Source organism: Symsagittifera roscoffensis, chromosome 5 (assembly GCF_963678635.1).
Source record: "Symsagittifera roscoffensis chromosome 5, txSymRosc1.1, whole genome shotgun sequence".
NCBI lineage: Eukaryota > Metazoa > Xenacoelomorpha > Acoela > Convolutidae > Symsagittifera > Symsagittifera roscoffensis.
In genome coordinates, this window is record NC_087066.1 from 1286097 (window position 1) to 1310544 (window position 24448).

Below are 24448 nucleotides of genomic sequence, written 5' to 3' on the forward strand. Positions count from 1 at the left end.
ACATAGACGATAAAATTGTCTTTGGTATGTTTTTTAGGCTGGTCAATAGAAAATATGTCGGAAAAAAAGACTGAAGAAAAGTATCAAAAAAGAAGTTTTTTTTTAGGCGCCAGAAGGTCAAAATAATCCCAGAGAAAGGCTTTTCGCCTGTTTCCAATCCTGATCCCAATCGCCCTGGAACAAAAAAGACATCCCACTCCAACCCGTCCCCCCTCAAAATAAGTTTGCTCCTTAATGTGTGTGTTTGTGCGTGTCAGGCTGCAAGAGACTACCAGGCTCTGAAGTCGTTCACCAAGGGGGGGATGAACATCACGGCCCTCTCCATCCAGCAGCTGAACAGCGAGGAGAAGAGCAGATTCGTGCAGAAGCTAAACAACGCCACCCACCCACTCATAAACAACACTTACGCAGAGGTACACAGCCCATACTCGCATGTCAACACCCCTTCTCTAGAATGTAGTGGCAAGTTAAGTGAAGTGAGTTGTCTGTTTGTTCATGCAGCTCCGATGTTGCTGGCGTATGACGCAGTGGCTGTTCTTCGTCAGGCATGGGCAGATGTGGTCGTTCAGATCCAGGACACTTCAGGGGGTAATGGTGGGGGGTCGAGTGGGGGCAGCTCCAGTCTGTCGCAGGAGTGCTACGGGAGGAACGGGAACCAGGGACCCCTGTGTCTGTTGTCGAACGAGAACTTGAAGCAGTTCTGCATGCAGCCCAGAGACAGGAAGCCCAGAGTGCAGAAGCTGATGGATCTGTTTATGCGTGCACTGAGACAAGTGCACATCAGTGGCGTCACCGGCAACATCCAGTTCGACTCCAGCGGCTTCCGGCGCAACCTGTCTCTGGAGCTGCATGAGATCTCCTTCATCTCGGAGGACAAACAGGTCAGTTGTCAGTTGTTCGTGATGGAGTAATCCTCCCTTCTTGTTGGATAGTGACAGATGGGCTGTGTGAGTTAAACAGACTGAGCATGAGTATGTTGAGTCTGTTGTGTTGTGCTGTGTTGTGTGTAGATTGGGAAGTGGAGTGACGAAGCGGAGGACTTCATCCTGGATGAGCCTAGTATGGGCATGAGTAGTGGACAGGACGTCCTCACCAGACACCTCATAGTCACATCCATCATAGTAAGCATCCTACAGTTACTCTTATCAACACACCATAGTGTACTAACACTCAATTGTCCAAAGGCAACTGTTTCGCTTGGTTTGCACTGCGAGTAGCTCAGAGTAAAAGTAAAAGGGCAAAAATCAGTTCCAAGTTGATCACGGTTGAAGAATGAATGATATCTCATGATGAGTGGTTGACATATTTTATTCTGAATTGACTTATTACATGTCGGAATGTATTGATTAACACGTATAGTTTGTGTTTGTGTGTGTATTGGAACCTGATCTAAACTACATTTTATGATTGGATAAATTAGATATTTTACCAATGTAAAGTATTTAATATTAACCAATCATGATCCATCTAACTAACAACCCACTTATTTGTAAGTGCTGAAGTTACTTGTAATTTCAGCACCAGAGAGATTTGAATTTAACTTAGAAATTAGTTGGACTCTCCCGAGCACTTCAGCAGCCGCAATAAACCAGTATACCCTAGATCTATTGAGCCTAGCAGAGACTAGTTAAACAACCTGAGACTAGATAGTATAAGAGTAAGATTAGGATCGGTATTAGACTAAGAAGTTGCACGAATCTATCCGGCCGAAAATAAGATAGCGTGACGAGCAGACGGTGTGCCCTATCCGAAATTACTCTATGAGTTATACACTCCAGTCCTAACTCAGTATGTGTATTGAACATGCGTGTTTAGGAGCCGCCGTTCCTCATGTTGAAGGAGCAGGACCCCTCGGAGGGGGTGTTGAGTGGCAATGGGCGCTTCGAGGGCTACTGCGTGGAGTTGGCCCAGATGCTGGCCAATGACCTGGACTTCAGCTACGAGATCAGACTCGTAGGCGACAACCAATACGGAAGTCTCGTCCAGGGCACCAATGGCACCTGGAACGGAATGATCGGCGAGGTCATGACTGGGGTCTGCACACACACACAAACACATATATATACACTCCTTATGATTTGTTACTTTCATTGTCCAAAAATATTGGCTAACTTTGAATAAATAAACCAGCTGGATTTTTCCTTTTGCCCCAATAATGAAAACTTTTTTCTAATTGAAGTTATATTTTGCCCGTTGCTCGTAATTTTTGTAATTTTTGTACTCAGCAGAGGTCTAAACCTTTGACTAATTAGGTGTCTTGTCTCCCAAGTATGTATAATATTGATAGTGATTAATTGGTTTGTTTTGCGTTGACTGTCTATAGACTGCACACCTGGCAATTGCACCCCTGACCATCAATGCAGACAGACAGCGGGTGGTGGCATTCACGAAGCCCTTCATGAACATAGGCATCTCCATCATGATCAAGCGGCCCCAGTCCAAACTGCCAGGCCCACTCTCCTTCCTCGACCCATTCTCAAACGAAGTAAAGCCAAGTAACATACTCTTTTCCCCCACCCCTACACCTCGTATCAACATCTAGTTACCAAAATAACTTGCTATAAGACAAAAAACTATTTGTTGTCATTTTGCTCTGAAATTATCTAACATCGTAGAAAAAAATATATTTTTCCAAACCCAAAAAGTTGAATCCCTAGCTTCAAACGAGAAACATAAACGTTGTTGTTGCTGTTGTTTTGATTGTTGTTGTTGTTGGAATGGTGGTTGTGTGGTTAAATTAGATCTGGTATGGGATCATCATCGCCTACTGTGGAGTGTCTCTGGGTCTGTTCTTCGTGGCCAGATTCAGTCCCATCGAGTGGCAGGACAAAGTGGCCTACAGGGAAGTGACCAGCACCACCACTCTGCCCCCCTCCTCCTCCGCCTCCCTCTCCCTCTCCTCCCCCTCCTCCCCCGCGTGCACTGTGACCAGTCAGCAGCAGCAGGCAGTCTACCTCAAACACAACGACTTCACCCTCAACAACTGCATGTGGTTCTCCCTGGGGGCACTCATGCAGCAGGGCACAGACATCGCCCCCAAGTGAGTGCTGTGCTATACTGTACTGCCGCTAACTCCGCTACTGAATCCCCCTACTCCCACATACATACATATACATGTATATCCAGTCACTCTCATCCTGAGAAAAAACAGCCCCGAGACTTGTGTGTGTGTGTGTGTGTGTGTGTGTGTGTGTGTGTGTGTGTATTCGTGTATACATGTCTGTAAAATGTGTGTAGGGCGCCTGCGTCTCGCATAGTGGGAGGAGTGTGGTGGTTCTTCACTCTGATCATCATCAGCAGCTACACTGCCAACCTGGCCGCCTTCCTCACGGTGGAGCGGATGGTCACTCCCATCAACAATGCGGACGAGTTGCCGGCCCAGAAGGAGATCAGCTACGGCACCCGCTCCTCCGGATCCACCAAACAGTTCTTCAACAACTCCCAGATAGAGGTGTTCAAGAAGATGTGGGACTACATGAGCTCAGCCACGCCCTCCGTGTTCGAGCCATCGGTCAGTCTTAGTCACTCTTTAATCCATATACATGCATCGTTTTTTCTAATCCTTGTGACTAACAAGACCTGTTTGCCTGTGTGCAGATATCGAACTTACTGTTTTCACATGTGTCTGGTAGTGTGTTGCGTGTTGCTCACTCGACTAGTGTGTGTTGAGTAGAATGAGGCTGGGATTGAGCGAGTGAGGAGTAGCAATGGGAAGTATGCCTTCCTGATTGAGAGTGCGATGAATGAGTACGTGCAGCAGCAGAAGCCATGTGACACCATGAAGGTCGGACCCAACCTAGACTCCAAGGGCTACGGCATAGCAGCCGCACACAACTCCCCCTGGGTGTGAGTAGAGCAATGCAGTAGTGCAGTACCACCCCACCCCTACTTCTAACCAGAACAGAACCCTATAGATTAGATAATAGATATTAGTTTTCAGCTCCTCTATTCCATTTTAGTGAGCTTTAAGTTGAAATCCAATCTTTTTAGTTTCATTCTCAGGTCATTCAAAAAAGTTATGATTCATTACTGAAAACTCATTCAATTTTGTTTTTTTTTGGTGCAAAATTTTTCATATGTTTCAACGCCAATTTATATTTTTATTATTGCTAAAATGTAAACATGATTAATATTTCATTTTTAAGCGTTGGACCTTAACTTTAGACTTTTAAAAGGAAGCTCTGATACCGAATAAAAATGTATAGAAAGCTTTACTTATCATAGGGATTTGGAGGTGTTTTAAGGTAATTAAAAATTTGCTTCCCAAATTTCATTGATAGTCAAGTAAACATGGCCTCCAGATCAGGAAGTGATAATAAATGAACTTATAGATTAGAGTGTGTTTTGCTTTGTGATGTGTAGAAAGAACATCACCCTGAAGATTCTGAAGTACCAGGAGGATGGGGCCCTGGAGAGGCTGAAGACTACGTGGTGGGTGGACAAGGGCGAGTGTGGGGGCTCCTTCTCCTCCACCTCCACAGACTCCACCAACTCCCTGGGACTGAGCAGTGTGGCCGGAATATTCTACATCCTCATATCCGGACTGGCCCTGGCCATGCTCAGTGCTGTGGCAGAGTACACTGTCAAGTCATGCAACCACAAACACCTCAACAGAAACAGAAACAACAGCCACACACTCTCCCCCTCGGACCAGCAGGGGCCACACAAGAACAGCGCCCATCATGTACATAATGTGAGTCAACACATTTCTACTAGTGATGCAAAACAAAACAGTCTTTCTTTTTTTCTGGGGTTGATTTTTTACAGGGATAAAAAACAACGGGTGATTTTACGGCACTAATGAAAATTCTCACCCACTGTTTGAGAGTAGGAATAAATTTGATCTACTCGAATAACTTACATTCCAGCTGAATTGGGAGTTGAATGCTAAAATGTAGGCAATGGGTTGCTGTCTGTTTTGTATGAGTAATTGTGGCTGGTGTGGTTTGTGTAGCGAGTGTCGTATGAGCCAGTTGCATGTGTGAATGAAGAGAGAGATGGGAAAGAGTATGGGATGATGAGTCCCCTGGCAACACTGGTGGGGGCACATAACACACCAGGATCGCATTCCTCCGCCACGCCCTACGCATTCATCACTCCCTCCCCCCACCACCATCACCACAGTCTCATCGGCGGCACCACTGTAGTCCCCACCCAGAACCCCACCCTAATGGGCCACATCGGATTCTCCCTCAACCCCCATGCACTCTCAGACGGGAACGGGACGGGGGCAACAGCAGCCATAGCCCCACACACCCTCACAGACTACAACACAAACTACGCCACCATGTACAGCGCCCCCTTCGGATCACAGGCCTACTTCCTCCAGCAGCAGCAGCAGCAGCAGCAGCAGCAGCAGCAGCAGCAGAACCCCCCGCCCTCCCTCAACCAGACAGGCGCAGCAGGAGGGGGAGGCACGATGCAACAACCCCAACCCCCCAGCTACAATATGCAACAGCAAGTCCCCGCCTTTTCCCTCGAGAGTGGTCAGAACTCCGGCAACCCCACCCTCCTAACCCTATCCCACTCCTCTGGACACCACCTCAAGTCCAGAAAATCAAACCACACTGATGTCTGAACCACACTAGTATCCTGTTCTATCTTATCAAGACTACTGAAACAAAACACCAACAGCACATCGATAAACAACAGCATCAAACAGCAAAGATTAAGCCAAGTTTGCGTTGAATATACCAGACAAGGAGATCATTTCATTCAAAGGAGTTGCATGTGCTGCATTTCAATATGTGTATTCTGCATAGATTCTAGATTATTACACGTCTTATTAAAGGGAACAGGGCCAATTTTTGCAATGACGGAGGGTTTTCGGCTAAAATACATTGGGCTCTCAAAAAAAGAAGAAGCCGTTTGTTTTGCCGTCAAAGCAGTTTCAATTTTTTTATTTGATCAGCTTCAATATATTGTGTAAATTAGAACCTGAAGGAAAACTGAGGTTAATTATGATATGCAATTTAAGTTGTTAAGAAGTTTTCCACCGAGATCTAGAAAATATTAAGTTTTCTATAAGGTGATTCGAACTGTCTACAGAAAACTATCGGCCGGGCTTACGTCTAATATGAAGCCATCTATGAAGCTACTGGGAGGATTTTTTTGTATAAACTGTTCAGACAGTCACTCATGGCTACTTGAGAATTGAGAAAGTGAGCTTCACCTGGACCGAAACTTTTGCATAAAATTTTTCATGAAAAGGGGCTGAATAAGCCCAGATTTTAGTATTCCTGAGCCAAGGACACCTGAACGAGTAAAAGTGTTACCGTATGCGGGCATCTTCTACAAATTTGTTCACTCCTGCGCTTATTCAGCTAAAAAACATCATGTTAGGTCTCAAAAGACATAAAATGCGTGATAACCAGTGAGAACTGGAAGCATTGCACACTGTTGCAATAGACGCCACAATTCAGAGGTCATTACGGATTTTGCACTTCAATTAAAAGTTAATCTACCGACTATATCTAAAAAGAAAGAATGTGAGGAGGGAACTGTTTCTCTGCCAATTAGCCATCAATTATAGAACGGGCTTCACTCACACATAGGTTTAATTTAAAAACATTCGCTTTTGTTTAGGGGTGCGGACTTTTCGAAAAATTGATCAGGCCCGAGTTTGGAGCCTCCTTTGAACTTGAAAACACTTCCTCATGAAGTCAATACTAAAACAAACTATACAGCAGAGAAACCCTAACAATTAAAACGAATCAATGCCTAGGAAACCGAATAGGGTAATTTTTCTTGGAAATAAAGTGAGAAAGAGAAAGTGGAGGTGCACTAAGGCTCCTTACGATCGGTTAGACAAACAATTGTGTCTTCAAGATAATTATCACCATATTGCAATCTCGGTTCAAACTGGACACAGTTTTGCTCCATATATTCATTGAAACCATATATTAAAAATCTTGATTGCTACCATCTTTTTGATCCACAAGCATCTGCTTAGCTTATTCATTATCGCATCCTCGCAAATGCCACAGAAGATGGATTGCAGAAAGAAAATCTCATTCTTTGTCTTAGTATCAAAATTTAAAAAAGTTCTTAACATAATTCAAAAAAAATTCATCCAATTGGCTAACGACCTAACTCAACAAATCTCAAAAACAACCCGCATATAGGAAAAAAGAAAACAAATCGATTACAAGACTGCTTGTATCAGGGCAAAGCCCTGAATGTTCTGAGTGCCTTTTAAGGTTTATGGAGCAGTGACAACATTAAAAAATTACGTGAAATAAAACAAAATGAAAGTTTTTTTTTTCTCTAAAATTTGTAATTTTTTATGAAAATCATCCCCCCACACGCCATATAAAGTACAAACGGATAAACTTTGCTCCTTGTAACAAATCAATTATGTGCAAATAAGCTTCTTTCAACCAATTTGGAACGATTTCTAAGAGGGATTAGCTCTCCGCTCACGCGTTAATAGCGCGAAGTATATCGCGCGTTAATTGTCCCACATTGGCCAAAATGGCAATTTTTAAACCCCGTAATTTTACAAAAAATGGTCACCGGTAAAATATCTTTTCCAGTTTGAGATATCAGGACAACAATACCTTTTGATTGATATAAAACAATTCCGTCAAAAATGGCTAGTTAAAAAACCGAAATTTGTCTGAAGAAAAAAAACCCACCCCGAGCACAAATAATCCTTTACTTTCATAATTAATAAATTTTTGTGTTCTAAAAACTTGTAAAAATAATTGATTCCCATTTTACATTCAGACAACGAAATTGGACTTAAATGGATTTAAATCCCTTTTTTCTCGCCAAAACAAAATGCATTATAATTCATTTGTAATCCATGATAATGGATTTCTATATAAGTTGGAAATCACATTAAAATGGATTTTAGTCCACTTTTTTTTTGTTTCGCGCGTCGGAAATTCAGCATTTATCAAGTGAGTTATGCGGAAGTTTTGCAAAGCGAATGTACGGCCTAATCCATTTCTAAACCTAAACTCAAATTGCAAAAAGATTCCGTTAAGCTCCCCCCCCCCTAGCATTTGCCTCTTTGCTCCCTTTCAATCCCCTAACGTTTTTCCTTTGCTCCTCTCCCTCCTCACTGAGCCCCCCTCCCAATTCACCTGAACCTGCCCTCCTCTTCCACCTGAAGCCACCCCCACCACTGAACCCCTCCCCCACCTGAACCCACTCCCTCCCCCACCTGAACCCACCCCACTGAATACAAAAACTAACAAAAATATCAAGTTAGGCAGAAAAAAATTAAATTGTACAACAAGTAACCAACGTAAACAATTTTAGTTTAAAATATAAAAAAAGACTTTGTGTGTTGAAATTAGCATCCCCATCTGAAATTAGTATCCCCACCTGAAATTGGTTGAAAGGAACAAATTTCAGTTTTTGAGTAAAATAAAAAGTTTATGGAGCAGTAATAACATTTAAAAAATTAAAAGAAATAAAACAAAATAAAATTTTTTTAAATAAAATTTGAATTTTTTTAAATAAAAATCATCCCCCACACGCCTTATAAAGTACAAACGGTTAAAATTTGCTCCTTGTAACAAATCAATTATGGCAAATAAGTTTCTTTCAACCAATTTGGAACGATTTCTAAGAGGGCTTAACTCTCCGCTTACGCGTTAAAAGCGCGAAATATATCGCGCGTTAATTGTCCCATATTGGCCAAAATGGCAATTTTTAAACCCCTGTAACTTTACAAAAATTGGTCACCGGTAAAATATCTTTTCAAGTTTGAGATCAGGACAACAATACCTTTTGATCGATATAAAACAAATCCGTCAAAAATAGCTAGTTAAAAAGTCGAAATTTGTCTGAAGAAAAAAACCCACCCCGAGACAAATTTTCCGTTACTTTTGTTATTAATGGATTTTCGTGTTCGAAAAAGTTGTAAAAACAATGGATTACCATTTTACGTTCAATCAACAAAATTGGACTAAAAATGGATTTAAATCCATTTTTTCTCGCCAAAACAAAATGCAATATAATTCATTTGGAATCCATGGTAATGGATTTTTACATAAGTTGAAATCACATTAAAATGGATTTTAGTCCACTTTATTCTTGTTTCGCGCGTCGTGCAAAATTTTGCAACAAATTCTAAATTTATCAAGTGAATTATGCAGAAACCACTCCCTCCCCCACTTGAACCCACCCCACTGAAAACACCCCCCTGAATACACTCCCTGAATAGAACCCCCCCTCCACTGAAGCCCCCTCCCCCCACCTTAACAAACCACCACCTGAACAGCCTCTCCTAAACCACTGCCTCCCCACCTGAACCCCCCCCCCCCACTGAACCCCCGGGGAGGTTTGTTGTAAATGGGCAAACGCTAGGGGTTAATGGAAGGGTGAATAGTCCACCTCCAACTTTATCCCCCCTACCAAAAAAACTTCTAATAATTTACCAAAAATGTTTAAAAAACAAATTTCAGTTTTTGAGTAATTTAAAAAGTAACAAAAATATCAAGTTAGGTTAGGCAGAAAAAAATAAATTGAACAACAAGTAACCAACGTAAACAATTTTAATTTAAAATATAGAAAAGACTTTATGTCTGTTGAAACTAGCATCCCCACCTGAAATTAGTATCCCCACCTGAAATTTGATGAAATGAACAAATTTCAGTTTTTGAGTAACAAAAAAAGAAACAAAAATATCAAGTTAGGCCGAAAAAAGTTAAATTGAACGACAAGTAACCAACGTAATCAATTTTAAGTTAAAATGTAGAAAAGACTTTATGTCTGTTGAAATTAGCATCCCAATCAAGTGGAAAAAAATTGTTTACAATTTATTTTCATTATCAGTGTCCACAAAATTGAAAAAAAATCGATTATAATGGATGAAAAAAGGATTTTGTTGCCTCGAAAAAAAGTAATAGAATAATTCATTTTTAATTGATTATAAGTGATTTGTTTCCGCTTTTGTGGACTTTGAAAAGGAAACTCAATTATAATCAATTTTAACTCATAAAACTCCAATGCAGGAAGGTTTGAATAGAAATTTATGCATGCCTACGCGTATCAGTTTTCGACTGCCTCTCAAGGAAAATGGAGCAGTAATAACAAGAAAAAATAAAATAAAAATAATTTTTTTTTATTTGAAACTTTTCGTAAAAATTATCCGCTTGCACGCCATGTAGCGTACAAAGTGAAAAATTTCACTAATAACGAATCAGTTTTGGCAAATAATCCTCTTCGAACCAATTTGCAACGATTTCTAAGACGGATTAAATTTCTGCTTACGCGTTAAGAGTGAAATATATCGCGCGTTAATTGACTCAAAATGACAAAAATGGCATTGTTTAGACCCCCATAACTTTGCAAAAAATGATCACAGGTAAAATTAATTTTTTTCAATTTTAAGCTGGGGACAACAATATTTATTTGATAAATTTTCGTCAAAATGGCTAGTTAAAAAGTCGGAGTTTGTCTGAAATAAAACCACCCCGAACACCAATATTCTGTTAATTTTGTTAGAAAAATCAGGCCATTAAGCTCCAACCATAAAATTATGTCATAACAAGCCTTTTGTACAGCCCAAAAAATTCATAGGAAAGATGAATCTACAAAAATTAGCGCAAAATTTAAAAAAAATAATTTTTGGCAAATATTTTGGGCTTAATATTGTGAAAATCGTCCCCCCACACGCCATATAAAAAACAAAGTGATAAATTTCGCTCGTTGTAACAAATCAGTTCTGGCAAATAAGCTTCTTTCAACCAATTTGGAACACTTTTTAGGCGGATTAAATCTCCGCTTACGCGTTAATAGCCCAAACTAGCCAAAATAGCAATCTTTAAACCCCCATAACTTTGCGAAAAAAAATCACAGGTAAAATATCTTTTCATTTTTAAGCCCAAGACAACAGTACCTTTTGAATTATATTCAAAAAATCCCGTCAAAAATGGCCAGTTAAAAAGTCGAAATTTGTCTGAGGAAAAAAACACTAAAACGGTTCAAATCATATGGCTCAAAACAACGGAAGGAAAAAGACTCAACTGTTGTTTTTTTGTACATCATTTAACTGTGTCTTACTCCTCAATTTTGAGCTAATTGATTTAATACGTTTTAGCGGTTTTATTTTGGCTTGAATATTCACAAAATGAATTGCATTGCTTAAATGCCGGTAAAAATCAAAGCAAATTTTATCATCATCTTTTTTTAACCGAAGATAACCGAATTTGAAAGAAAAGAGTACGAAAATTCGAGTCTGAGTTAGTTTTACCCGAGTATTTCAAATCAAGACTATAGAAATTTCTTCAGCGCACAATGCAATGAAATTTTCATTAACTGCAAAAGCGTTTGATTGGATCAATTGAGCAATCTCCCCCCCATTCTCGCGTGGGGGGGAGATAGCTCAATAGGTACTTGAGGCATGTTTATAACCACTTGAAAATAGTTTGAATGACATGAAATCATAAAACATATTTTCCAACGAATGTGGAAAGCCAAAATTTACGATGAAAAAGCTCTAAAGTTTCATTTAGATTGAAAAAAGAATCAATAAAACAAGCATAAAAAGCGACTTTTTTCTTTCTTAAAATGACAAAAAAACTTTTTGCGAACAATATTAAGGTGCTGCGGAGAACCGTTTTTGCTATTCAGATACAAGTCTAGAGCACCAGCGTTCTTCGATGAGGCTATGGTCGCCTAAACAAAATTTTGCAAAAAAAAAAACTTTGCAAAAAAAAAAATTTTGCAAAATTTTTCTCGATACTCATGTAAGATAAACTTCGTTCGGTCAATTGATTGCGTGCTATAAACAAATCATCCATCTACTTGCGTTTGCTGTTGTCTTTTTGTAGAGTTTATTCGTGTTTGCTGGGGGGGGGAGATAGCTCAATTGGTCATTACGGGGGGGAGATTGCTCAATTGATCCGTTTGATTTATCTTCAGAAATTGCTAAGACAATGAAGCCTCAAAAAAACTAAAAAACACCCGAACTTGGATTTACCATGAACTTGTCATATTAGAGAATTAGACTTTTCCAGGTTTCTGATAATATCATTCGGGTTCAGGAAACAGATCTGAAAATTTGGAAGTTTGCAAAAGCAACTGATTGGGGCGTCGAAATGGAAAAATCTAACAAAAACTGGGAAGAACTATCCAAACAAGAATTTGCAGATTTTATCCAGAGACTTTTGTCGCTTGGAAAGAGAGGAGTAAACAGAGAAAGTGAATTGAATCGCAAAAGATGTTGAATAAGCAGACATTTAGGTCAGTGATAAAAAGCAGAGACACCGTCTGATTCATAGAGCTCCTGCACACTTTTTGATTGCGACATGTTTGTTTCTATCTAAGCAAACTTATAAGGAATTGAGCTGAAGCGTCATCTGGACAAAGTGAGTGGGAGTATATATCTTCGCAAATTCAAATAATGCTTAAGTAATACTGGTGAAAATCTGTGAGAAAATAATAATTGTGAAATGAAAATATCAAGTTTGAGCTAACTTTCTCTATCTACCCTGCACATCTAACAAATAACAAATAACTACGTTTCAAATAATCAGATCAGTTTTTTCTTGATTATGGAGATTCTTTTGGAATGGAACGTTTCTTAATCAGCAGTTTGTGGGTGAGTCGCATCTCTTATTGAGTCTTTGTAGATTGACATTTGAGTCAGTTATTGTTGCCTGTGTGTGATTTCGAAGTTGTTGCTGCTTTTGCGACTGTGTGACTTTGAGTGCTTGTATGACCTCAGTGTGGTGTGGTTGGGTGTGGTCTGTCTATCTGCGCACTATGTCCTTCTGGGCCACTATTCTGGGGTTGGGTCCACAGTGGAGACACTTGCGCAAAGTGCCCTGTCTCAAAATAGCAGACACCACACTCCCCACCCCACCACCCCCACTCTCCTCACCCTCGCCCCCATTACCACCTCCCCCTTCCACAGTTGTACCAGCAGTGGGCACAGGGCAGCAGAAGGGAGGGTCCAGGGAGTCCACCACTACTTCCAACACCTGCTCCTCCGCCGCCATGATGAACCTAAATCATCAAGCGCATCAGAATCAATAAAAAACCACAATCGCAGCCAATGATTTCATGGCTCTTTCCCAATGAAAGTTCCCCCAGAAATGAATTTCCACCCATAATAGAAAAACCTTGCTATGGTGCGGCCATATATTTTGTTCCGACTTTTCGAAGATGAACTTTGATCAAGGTCGTTTTTTAGGCATGATCAATCTCATTTAGACTGCATAACATGAAATTTGACGAGAGGCTAGCCACCAAATTGGAGCGTTATTTAGCTATAGTTAGCAATAATTCTGGCAATTTTGTTCCAATTCATTTGCCGTACCTGAAAAATAACAGATAATTTAGACAAAAAGTAGAAAAAAAAAGTAGAAAGAGTTAATTCCGATATGGCCCCCAATCCAATGTGATCATCTGATCCTAGAGTACCTCTCGTAGTTAATCAGTCGACGCAGTCTCTTCTTCACAGCCCAATCGTCCGAACACTTTCCTCCCACAATGACTCGGTCGTTGAGGTTGTTTGTTGTGCTGAAAGACACAACCAGATTTGTGTATGTTTGTATGTCTCATTGAACTCAGAAAATAACAAAACTCAGCTATAGTTGCTTTAGAACAGTCTTATGGTGTAAAGCTTATTGTTCCGACTTTCGATAATAAAGAAACGGAATATTTGGGCTCGGGGTGGGTTTTTTTCTTCAAAAAAATAATATAAGTTATGGGGGTTTGGAGATTGGGATTTTGGCCAATTTGGGACTATTAACGCGCGATAAATTTCGCGCTATTACCGCGTTAGCGTAGATTTAATCCGTCTTAAAAATCGTTCCAACTGGTTGAAAGAAGCTTATTTGACATAATTGGTTTGTTACAAGGAGCGATGTCTATCCTTTCGTACCTAATAAGGCGTGTGGGATGAGTGGGATGAGTTTCACTGAAAAATTTCAAGTTTTTGAAATTTTTTTTTTTTTACAATGTATTTTTTAAGGTTATTACTGCTTCTGAAACCTTAAAAGGCAGTCGGAACACTCAAGGCTTCGCGCTGATACGAGCAGTCTTTTTTTTTACATTTATTGTTCGTAGCGAAAGTAATGGAATATTTGTGCTCGGGGTGGTTTTTTCTTCAGACAAGTTTCGACTTTTTCACTAGCCATTTTTCACGGAATTTTTTAACATCATCCAAACATCATTCGAATTTATTGCTGTCCTGATCTTAAGTTTAAAAAGGTGTTTTACCTATGATCCTTTTTCGTAAAATGTAGGGGTTTCAAGATAATCATTTTGGTCAATTTCGTACAATTAACGCACGATATATTTCGCGCAATTAACGCGTAAGCGGAGATTTAAACCGTCGTAGAAATCAATCTCAATGGGTTAAAGGAAGCTTATTTGCCAAAACGGATTCGTTATTAGAAGCGAAATCTATTATTTTGTGCTTATTTGGCGTGTGGTAGGATATTTTTAACAAAAAGTCTGCTTTTATCAATCATAAAAACAAGACTGCTCGTATCAAGGCGAGCCCTGAATGTTCCTCTTTTAAGGTCTATGGAATGGAGCAGTATAACATGAAATAATTAAATGTAATAAAATCAATTGAGATTTTTTTATAAAAACATCCCCCCACACGCCATTTTAAGTACAAAGTGATAAATTTTGCTTCTATTAACACAGCAATTATGGCACATAGGTTTCCTTGAACCAATTTGAAACAATTTCTAAGACGGATTCAATTTCCGCTTTCGCGTTATTAGCGCGAAATATATCGCGCGTTAATTGTCCAAAATTGATCAAAATGGCATCGTTAAACCCCCATTACTTTACAAAAAATGATCACAGGTAAAATATCTTTTCATATTTAAGCTCAAAACAGCAATAGCTTTTGAATGATAAAAAATCTGCCAAAAATGGCTAGTTAAAAAGTCAAAATTTGTCTGCAGAAAAAAAACCCACCCGAGCACAAATAGAAGTTTAGGGCAAAAACTTGACTGTTCTGATTGCTCCTTGAAGCTCTTTTGATTCAAAAAAAGCAATAAAATCATTTAAAAAAGGAAAAAATAAGCGACTCGTTTTTTTTCTTCGTTTGATCCTCGCGCAAACTATCTGTAATACATAAGGATGTTTTAGCATCTTTTTTTTGTAAAATTATGACCAGTCGTGTCAAATCTTAGGCATCCCAGACAAATTCCTTTTCTATAATTTTAGTCAAAAGGCCTAGAATTTCACATATAAAATCATCCCAGTCATAATCTTCCGCCATTTTATTCATCCTGAAGCTAGATATTGCATATGTGTTAAGACTTATCATTGTAAGCAATTGTTGCGTCTATTCATGAGGATGAGTTTAATACAACATATTAAAAAGGGAGCAATACCATTAATATATCATGAAAGGTTAAAATAAGGCAAGTAGTTAATTGGCAGCTAAAAATGCTATTTTGGTCCAATAAACCTTGTTTCGAATATTTTCCTTATTTTGTCATAGAATCCATTTTTATGGCAAAATGGAACAGTCAAGAAAGGATAACAAGAGTGCTCGTATCAGGGCGAAGCCCTGAATGCTCCGACTGCCCCTAAGGTTTATGGAGCAGTAATAACATAAAAAACATTAAAAAAATAAATGAAATAAAAAAAAACGAATTTGTTTTTCTAAATTTAATTTTTTTTCTATGAAAATTATCACCGCACAAGCCGAATACAGTAAAAAACAATAGATTTCGCTCCTTGAAACAAATCAGTTATGGCAAATAAGCTTTTCTCAACCAATTTGGAGCGATTTCTAGGACTGATTAAATCTTCGCTTACGCGTTAATAGCGCGAATTAGGTCGCGCGTTAATTGTCCCTAAATGACCAAAATGACAATCTTTAAACCCCCACGACTTTACCGAAAAAAATCACACGTAAAATATCATTTCAAATGTAAGCTCAGAACAACGATACCTTTTGAATGATAAAAAAACTTCCGTCAAAACTGGCTAGTTAAAAAGTCGAATTTTGTCTAAAAAAAAACCACCCGAGCTCAAGTATTCCGTTACTTTCATATCCAAAGTCGGAAAAACAAGACTGCTCGTATCATGGTGAAGCCATGAATGTTCCGACTGCATTTTAACGTTTATGGAGCAGTAATAACATTTAAAAAGTTAAATTTATTCGTAAAAATGATTTTTTTTTTCAAATTTGAAATTTTTATGAAAGTCATCCCTCCACACGCCATATAAAGTACAAAAGGACAGATTTTGCTCCTAGTAATAAATCAATTATGGCAAATAAATTTCTTTCCACCGGTTTGCAACGATTTCTAAGACGGATTAAATCTACGCGTACGCGTTAATAGCGCGAAATATATCCAGCGCTAATTGTCCCAAATTGGCCAATATGGCAATCTTTAAACCGCCGTAACAATACAAAAAATGATCACAGGTGAAATATCTTTTGAAATTTGAGCTCAGGATTAACCTTGCAACAATCCGGTGTCGTGAAAAATGTAATATATTGACTCTGCCTGCAGTTTAGTCCCAGCCTCAAAACCTTTTGATGGGACGCTAGTTGTTTGGCAGCAGGGATCCTAGCAACTTTATTAGTATAACGTTAGCCAGTTTGTCATGTTTTTTAATCGATGAAATTGAAACGCTGCCAAATTGTTTTCCCATTCACGGATGCATTGCTTGCCTTCTTGTCTTTCATTTATTCTTAATTTTAGTCTAGCTCGTTTTTGTTTTGATATCAAAATAGTTGCTCAGAATTGGTCATTTTTTCAAAAGAAAGTTATTTTACAGCGAAAATCTTAGCTTTCATTATTTGCATGAGTGATTTCGTAGATTGAAAGACGTGTTTTTTTTTTAATTTTTCCTTGATTTAAATGGCTTCAAAATAAAACATTTTGCCTGGATTGGCTTTGTCTTGGAATATATATTTTGTCTATGACTTTATCTGAGACATGTTTTTTTTCTGGAAAGGTTTTGACTGTCCACCCTCATTTCAATTGGGAATACAAAAACACAAAATATTGAAACCCAAAATATTTTCAAACCCCCGCAATTTTACGAAACCTAATCACAGGTTTTTAAAAAAAGATTTAAGGCTGAGCACAAGACAACGACAATTTTCAATTGAAAAAAAAAGCAAACATAAATTTCTAGCTAATTTTTTTTTCAAAAGTGGGAACATTAATTTTTTTCAGGCGTACAATCGGAAAAAGTACAAATTACAACCCGATCATAAGCCTGGAGAGAACGTCATTAGACCTTAATGTTAAATAGTGAGAAAACTAAACTACAGGGTCAAACAGTCATATAGAAACATGGAAAAATAGATAGGCATTGCGCTGCTGACGAAAAGTTTAATTATGAAGTTGACGATTTAGTAAAGTATATTTTGCAGAAAAACACCGCTGCCGAATCAGGTAAATAAGAGAAGATATTACAGCGAACTATCTGAAACAGCTTGAAGGTGAAAGAGACACTCGCATTGTCCAATAGATAGAACCGATGGTTTTTATTGGCTAGAATTTAATGGTCTTAGCTCGTCTGCTCATTTGTTGACTGTGTATTTGAACCAGCCAAGTTTTGCGTCATTTGTGTTAGAAACTTAATTCAATTTTGTAACTATTACATGTTTTCGTGAGGATCATGCAAATGATCAAAATGATGGCTGCTTTTTTATAAATAACTGAAAAGTATCTGACCTGATGCTATCTGTTGAGGTGTTGTTGCGTTTAGTTGTGCTGTCGTGCAGTCTGTCATATTTGGCTGTTTGTGTAGTTGTTGATCCATTCAGGTGTCCTTTTTTGTTAAGCTTACTTGTGCAGCTGCTGCTCATGTTGGTCCCCACCCCATTTTTCAGTTGAGTCGCCGTGAAATGTGAGGGTGGGGCTGTGCTGATGTTGTTGTTGCTGTTGTTGTTGATGTTAGTGCAGATTGTGTCGAGGCCTGTGGGTGGGACGATGGGGATCATGTGGTCATCTGATGCAAGAGGGGTTGGGTGTGGCAATTGTTGCTGTTTGTTTGTGTTGTTTAGGTTGTAGACTATCACTAGTGGCAGTATGCGTGCCAGCTGCTCGTAGCACTCCTCCTCCACCCCGTCTCGAACACTGTTATCACCACTGTTCGCGTCCCTCTTGTCTACAAAGTCGAACACGCTTTACCTCTTCTCAAAATTATCCCAATACAAAGTCTGGGACAACAAGCCAACGAGACTTAGGCCGAAGAGATTTCAAGCCGAACTTTGAAAATTTTCCAAAATTTTAAGGACACTAAAATTGATCCTTGTAACCTTAGGTGATAAAAACTGGCATCCGGCCGGATTGGCATCATGATAGTGATGTACATATATACATATTTATAACTATTGATATAATTTAAAATACAGGTCAACTGACCTTGAGAGCTACGGCGAGTCCGTGCGGCTAGGAGCGTACGGTGTGCAGATTTGAGAAATGAATTATGTTTCAGTTAACTTCTATTTTCTTATTGAGATACCACCTCAGCCGCCAATCCGTACGGTTTCAATAAAGATCATATTCCACGGTATGGCATTACGCAGCCAGCAGGATACAGAAACCAGCAGAGCATTCAACCGTTCTGGCGGAAGGCAATGGCGGAATCGCCTATGGAATAGGGAAAATGGACATAGAAAAGCGTATTGTTCTTCGTGCAAAATCACATGTCATAGAAGCAAAGGAACCAATTTCTGAAATAGAAATTACCGGTGAAACCGAGGCGGAAAAACAAAAACGAGACATACGAAACCAGGAAAAAAAGTCAACTGGGAAAATCAAACAACAAGAGTTCCAGAACGAAGACCAACGTGCAACAATTTCACGTGGGACGAAGCAGATGAGAAGGTGAGAAGTTATATCTTTTTGTGTCTAGTGGCAGAAGGTCAAAGGCATCTATAACACAAACGCCTGGACTCGAGATACATGCAATATCATTTAAAGAGTAGATCCAGATATTGGAAAACATTTGTCACAACGAGGATATTTGCATTCGAAAGAAACAAAATCATCTGCCGAAAACAACGGAAGAATGAATCCTTAGAACAATTCCATGCGGGTTTAGTAGAGCTAGCGGCACGGCCGACTGCGGTAACAGAGAGGACGAACGGGTCCGCGACATGTTCACTGCACATATGACAAATGAGAAAATCACTGAAGAACTACTAGCAGATGAAAGGTAATCACAAAGAGCCTATGAATACGCGATGAGAGGAGAAAAAGGAAGAGAACACAATAGGACCATAAAAACCAATCCATTCGGTCCAACAAACTCACCGACTAGTAAACAAGAACCCATAGGATACATACAGCCACGCGGACGTCAGTCTGACATTACATGGAGAGGAGAGTCGGACCGAAAGGAGAGCCTCTTCGATCCCAGATGACACCGAAGAAAGACAACAACAACAACATATGGAAAATTGACATCCTCCTACCTAGATTTTTCATCGAGCCCTAATAACATCAGAGACGCCAAGGAGACAAAACAACAATCCAGCTGAGGAAGACATTTCTTGAAGATAATATCTCGGATACTAGCCCAACACAGAGCGAGATTCGTGCTTCAACGCCCAAATGACTAGCAGCGCAAAGGCAATCACCACCGTGACCATGACCCAAACACAGACGCAGTTGGCGCGAATACAGTCTCAGACCGAATCAATCAATAGGTGGAGTCACAGTGGGACTGGACGGTCGAACTCAACGATCAATATGAATATTGCGTCAGGCGAGCTGATCCCACAACCTATTAAAGAAAGGACATATTTTCTAATGAGCCACCACCGACAATGACCAGCAACGCTCAACAACTAGAGGCAAGCCATAAGACGACCATGTCGGGGATAGTTGCCACAAAGGACCAAGCCACAGCAACTTCAGATATAATAGAAGTTACGCCTCTGGAACGGGAGCAACCTACAAAGGTATTGGGAATTGCAATCATTACCACAGCGACCCGCAAGGACAGGAAAATAAAGCCAATCGTAAATTTTGTTAAAAAGCGAGGTTGGGACTCTCTCAAGCTAGCTTACGGGGACTACTGGTATAACTTCCAAAACCGCCTACTTGTGAAGGAGGACTGTTTTTTGCTGCACGAGCGCATCATCATCCCGCAACAGCTTAGACAAACAATTCTGGACAGTCTCCACCTCACACACTCGGGCGCTGCCGCGATGCTCGATCTATGCGAGAACATTTGGTTCCCCAACATTCACCGGATCCTTGTCCAAATGGGCTTGAACAGCAGACACTGCACAGAGCGAGGCGAAAACTTAAAATCAACTTTGGGAAAAGACAATAGAATCAGTAGTCGAACCAAACGGAAAAATACAGACCGATTTTGCCAGGCCATCCCGGGTAAACCAAATAAAGACTCTTACATCCTGGTCGCAATAGATAAATAGTCCAAATTCCCAACAGCTATGGTAGTTTCAAAAACAATGGCCAATAAATCTTATGCAAACATTTGTTTCAAACAATGGGTTAACGCGAAAAATTAGATGCGATCAGGCACAAACATTTCGGGCGAAAATGTTTCAAAATTTCTGCAAATCAAATAACCTTAAACTTCTTTTTGCACCAGTAGACGATCGTAGATCTATTGGAGTTCTTGAACGTTTGGATTGTTGAACGGGCAATCCAAACATTATAACGCAGATTGGGGGTTATGATTAATGACCACACAAAACCGTTCAAACTGGCGTCCAAGGGGGCAGAAAAAAATAAAAATTTAATAGTTTCTCCGCACGGAACCACAAAAATTATTCCCTTCGAAGCCCATATGGGCCAAACTTCTTTTTGCACCAGTAGACGATCGTAGATCTATTGGAGTTCTTGAACGTTTGGATTGTTGAACGGGCAATCCAAACATTATAACGCAGATTGGGGGTTATGATTAATGACCACACAAAACCGTTCAAACTGGCGTCCAAGGGGGCAGAAAAAAATAAAAATTTAATAGTTTCTCCGCACGGAACCACAAAAATTATTCCCTTCGAAGCCCATATGGGCCAAAAATTTATACACCACTTTCAAATATAGCAGCAACTAATTCTCAAATAATTTGAATTGGTAAAACGCAAAACACAATTGTTTACATCGAAAAAATTAATGTACCCTCAACTGCCACTAGAAGTATTGCGCGATTTGCATTGCTGGTCGGAGAGCGAAGTAAGAGTCTAGAGGAAACCACTTCAAAAACTACCAGAACCAACAAATGCCAAATTCCACAGAGAAACGAGAACGTCTTCATGTCCAAGCAAACAGGTGTGAGAACTGGGTTTTCATTAGCTAGGAAAAAAGAAGCACTAAAATCAAAGTTCAAAGGAATACAAGCACAACTTGATCCAAACACAAAAAATAATTAGAACAGCTAGCCAGAAAAACAATAAGATTCATAACAAAAATAGAAAAAAATTCAAAACTATTTGAACAAAAGTACAAAATCATAGATGGAAAATTTGTAACCTACACACTACATAGAGCCTGGGTACAAATAAAAGGGAAACAACCTCGGTTATTAGGAGATAGCCCCACTTGTCCATGGGCAGTGCAGACCTTCACGATTAAACGATTACGTTGCTTACAAATCAGCAAGACGAACAGGTCCACGTTTACGTTCTTTAGATATCGAACAGAAGACAAACGCGCCCCGGCACCCAACGTTCAAAGATGATAAAAAACGGGCCTATCTAAACGACTGTCCCGGGACGAGATGTAGGAAAGAAAAAGTGCGGAACCAGAACCATAAAGAAGAACCCCCAACAGGAAACAAGATCCGTAGGAAAACCAGCCCCAAAACAACGAAGAGGCTTGATGTTCCGGAATGGCGACAAAAAAAATCGACGTTTCCGACATCAGCAAGCGATGACGCCCCCACAAACATCTCAACCACAAAAAAACACCAATAGAGGTTACCAGAAATCCAACCCGAAGTCGACACGCAACCTTGGCTAATGCCTTTGGAAACCCTATTACTACAAACAAGGTGGACCAAAAAAAGTGTCAAATCGGTGGGAAAACAATTCGAGAAGCTTTATACACGAAATGGGTTTTAAAGAAAACTCTCCCCAGAATTCATTGTCTGCATCCGTTTCCCAGAAACAATCAAGCCTAGTGTTTCAGGAGGAACGTAAGACGCGGTCAAAGTAGTACATCTCCTATCATCGACCGACAGCCCAAACAACGAAGCGATGAGAATAAACGAAAAGAACGTTGAGGTTGCGAAAGAATCCAGTACACTGGTGATCAACGAACAGGCCAACACTACCGAAGAATATGAAAAGCAAGGCGACGAGGAAATAGTGAACGACGAACTCATCAATAGCACCAACAAAGGCACAAACACAACGGATCAATCATTCTAAGGAATACAAGAGCCCATAAAAGGGAAGTGATGAACAAAATTCACAAAAAAAGAATTCAAAAAGTCTTATCTGAGCTCAAACAGCCCCACAGGGACAACAAACTCAATTCAATTCATTTTGTTCCGAGGGGGAATGTCATCCGGCCGGATTGGCATCATGATAGTGATGTACATATATACATGTTTATAACTGTTTGAATAATTTATATTACAGATCAACTGACCTTGAGGGCTTCGGCCAGTCTGTACGGCTAGGAGCACAGTGTGTGCAGATTTGAGAAAAGATTATGTTTCAGTTAACTTCTTTTTTCTTATTGAGTTACCAGCTTAGCCGCCAACCCTTACGGATTCAATAAAGATCATATTACACGGTATGACAAAAACTAAGCTTGCTTAACCCAAACTGAATGCTGTTTGTAACTATTAAAAAGATGAATTTGAAAACAAAGTAGAATTTTTTTCCGATTTCATAACTTTATAAGAAAATTTTTGGCGTAAAGTCCCTATTCTTACAATCCGGTTTGAAATATTGTCGGCTTGTTGACTGGCACCCATGTTTGGCTATCTGTTCTTGTCTCGTTTAGTTTTACCGGGTCTTTTTACTTATTCCGCCCAAAGTTTATCTTTCCACATTTAAAATTGAAACTAGTTTTCTCGAATCTGATTGGCTAGACTTAGCCAATTTTTTTCAGCGCCAGCTTGAAATTTTGTGTTCAAATTTTAAATTAGATATATAAATTAGGCGACCATATCAAAGTAAAGGGGCTGATTTTCTCGAGGGGGCTGATTTTCAAAAACTTTTGAAATTTCGTCAATCTTTTTTATAGGTCGACCAAAGTCTTATCATTAAAAAGAGGTTTTAAGGGACTATTTGGGTAGTTTTGACCAAAAAATTGTGTTTTTGGCGTACGCTCCCCCTCAAAGGTTTTCTTTATTGGTGCCAAAAGCGCGCTTAGAAAACTTATAGGTTCAGCCAGGCAAAATCGAGCGTCTTAAAATAGTACAAGGAGGACTCATTGAGTAGTCAGGAGGTCAAATCCTTTAGGAAAGCGACCGCCTCTTTCCTAAATCCGCTACTGCCAAAAAATTAAATTGTTTAGAAAAACATTTTGCCCGGAACACAAAAAAAAACACATCACATCGTTTCCAACTTCGGTTTTGATGGAAATCGGCCAAAGAAAAAATTAACGTTATTGTCAACCCTAATTAGTAAACATTGTTATGGTGACCAGTCAATGAGCAGAATGATCTAAAAGCAGAAAGGGTGTAGGAGGAGAAAAACAGTTAAATATTGGTTTTTACGGGCTAATCGCTAAAATCAATTATTTCCTACCGATGAAAAGAATGAATAATGCATTATTTGAGTAATGTTGTCGAGTTTTTTTTTGTTGATTTTTTTTGAAAATATTGCTCATATTACTCAAATTGTGCGTAATCTATTAATTTTTCTTGGGTTAGATTGACAATTCTGATATTTGTTTTTACCGATTCGCTTATAAAAGTTAATATTTCTCTGTTTTTCTGCTCTTGAACCCATTCTACTATTAGATCGTTCTGCTCATTGCTCCGCCTCCTATTGTTATTAGCCAATCGAGCGCGACTCGGGCTTTGATCTCTGCTTTATATTGAATTAGCAAATTTACAAAAACTGAGCGGTATAAATAAAAAGGGAGGCAGGACAAGAAGCCGACTTTGAGTCGAATTGTAAAACTAGGGACTTCAAGCCACAAATTTTGTCAAAAAAAGATAAATTGTGATTATTACAGATCCTGTTTCGAATAATTGCTCAATTTCATGAACTTTCTTTACAAGTTATTGGATTTTTTCAAAAGTTTGAGCATCTAAATGATGTTTATCAGTATTAAAAATTAAAACTTTGTTGAAAGAACTTTCAGGTTTATAAATTATGCATTTCAAATCCGGCCGATTTAGACATCTGATACCATTCTTAAGTGGTGCAATGTTATGGAAAACGCATATTATGAACTGAACTTGCCTAACTTTCTGAAAAAAAAATAATTTAAAGATGAGATAAAGCGTGTTTTGAGGTGCTTGTAAAATTTCTATTTTGGCCTGAAGTCCCGTCGGCTCGTTGTCTTAGGACCACTTTTTAAATTTATAGATATTTTAAGCAGCAACA

The 24448-nt window shown here is 39.3% G+C and overlaps 2 protein-coding genes across 3 annotated transcripts in view; one reads left to right on the top strand and one right to left on the bottom strand.

Moving 5' to 3' along the window:
* Positions 1-257: 257 nt before the first annotated feature.
* On the top strand, positions 258-5987 carry LOC134845896 (glutamate receptor 2-like; the record flags this gene model as incomplete). Its single annotated transcript, XM_063863017.1, is given in 9 exon segments — positions 258-881; positions 1011-1121; positions 1816-2022; positions 2324-2485; positions 2742-3040; positions 3238-3511; positions 3674-3846; positions 4363-4693; positions 4955-5987. Coding segments are annotated over 9 exon segments (2805 nt in total), but the record flags the coding sequence as incomplete, so codon positions are not given.
* Positions 5988-12159: 6172 nt separating this feature from the next.
* LOC134845751 (uncharacterized) overlaps positions 12160-24448 on the bottom strand; it is a 53192-nt gene continuing 40903 nt past the window's right edge. For both annotated transcript variants that reach the window (XM_063862813.1, XM_063862814.1), the window contains 3 exons: positions 17631-18066; positions 13384-13482; positions 12160-12966 (listed from right to left, as the gene is read on the bottom strand). In XM_063862813.1, coding sequence (XP_063718883.1) covers positions 12711-12966; positions 13384-13482; positions 17631-18066 — 791 coding nt within the window. In that variant the 3' untranslated portion in view covers positions 12160-12710. The remainder of the gene's footprint in view (positions 12967-13383; positions 13483-17630; positions 18067-24448) is intronic.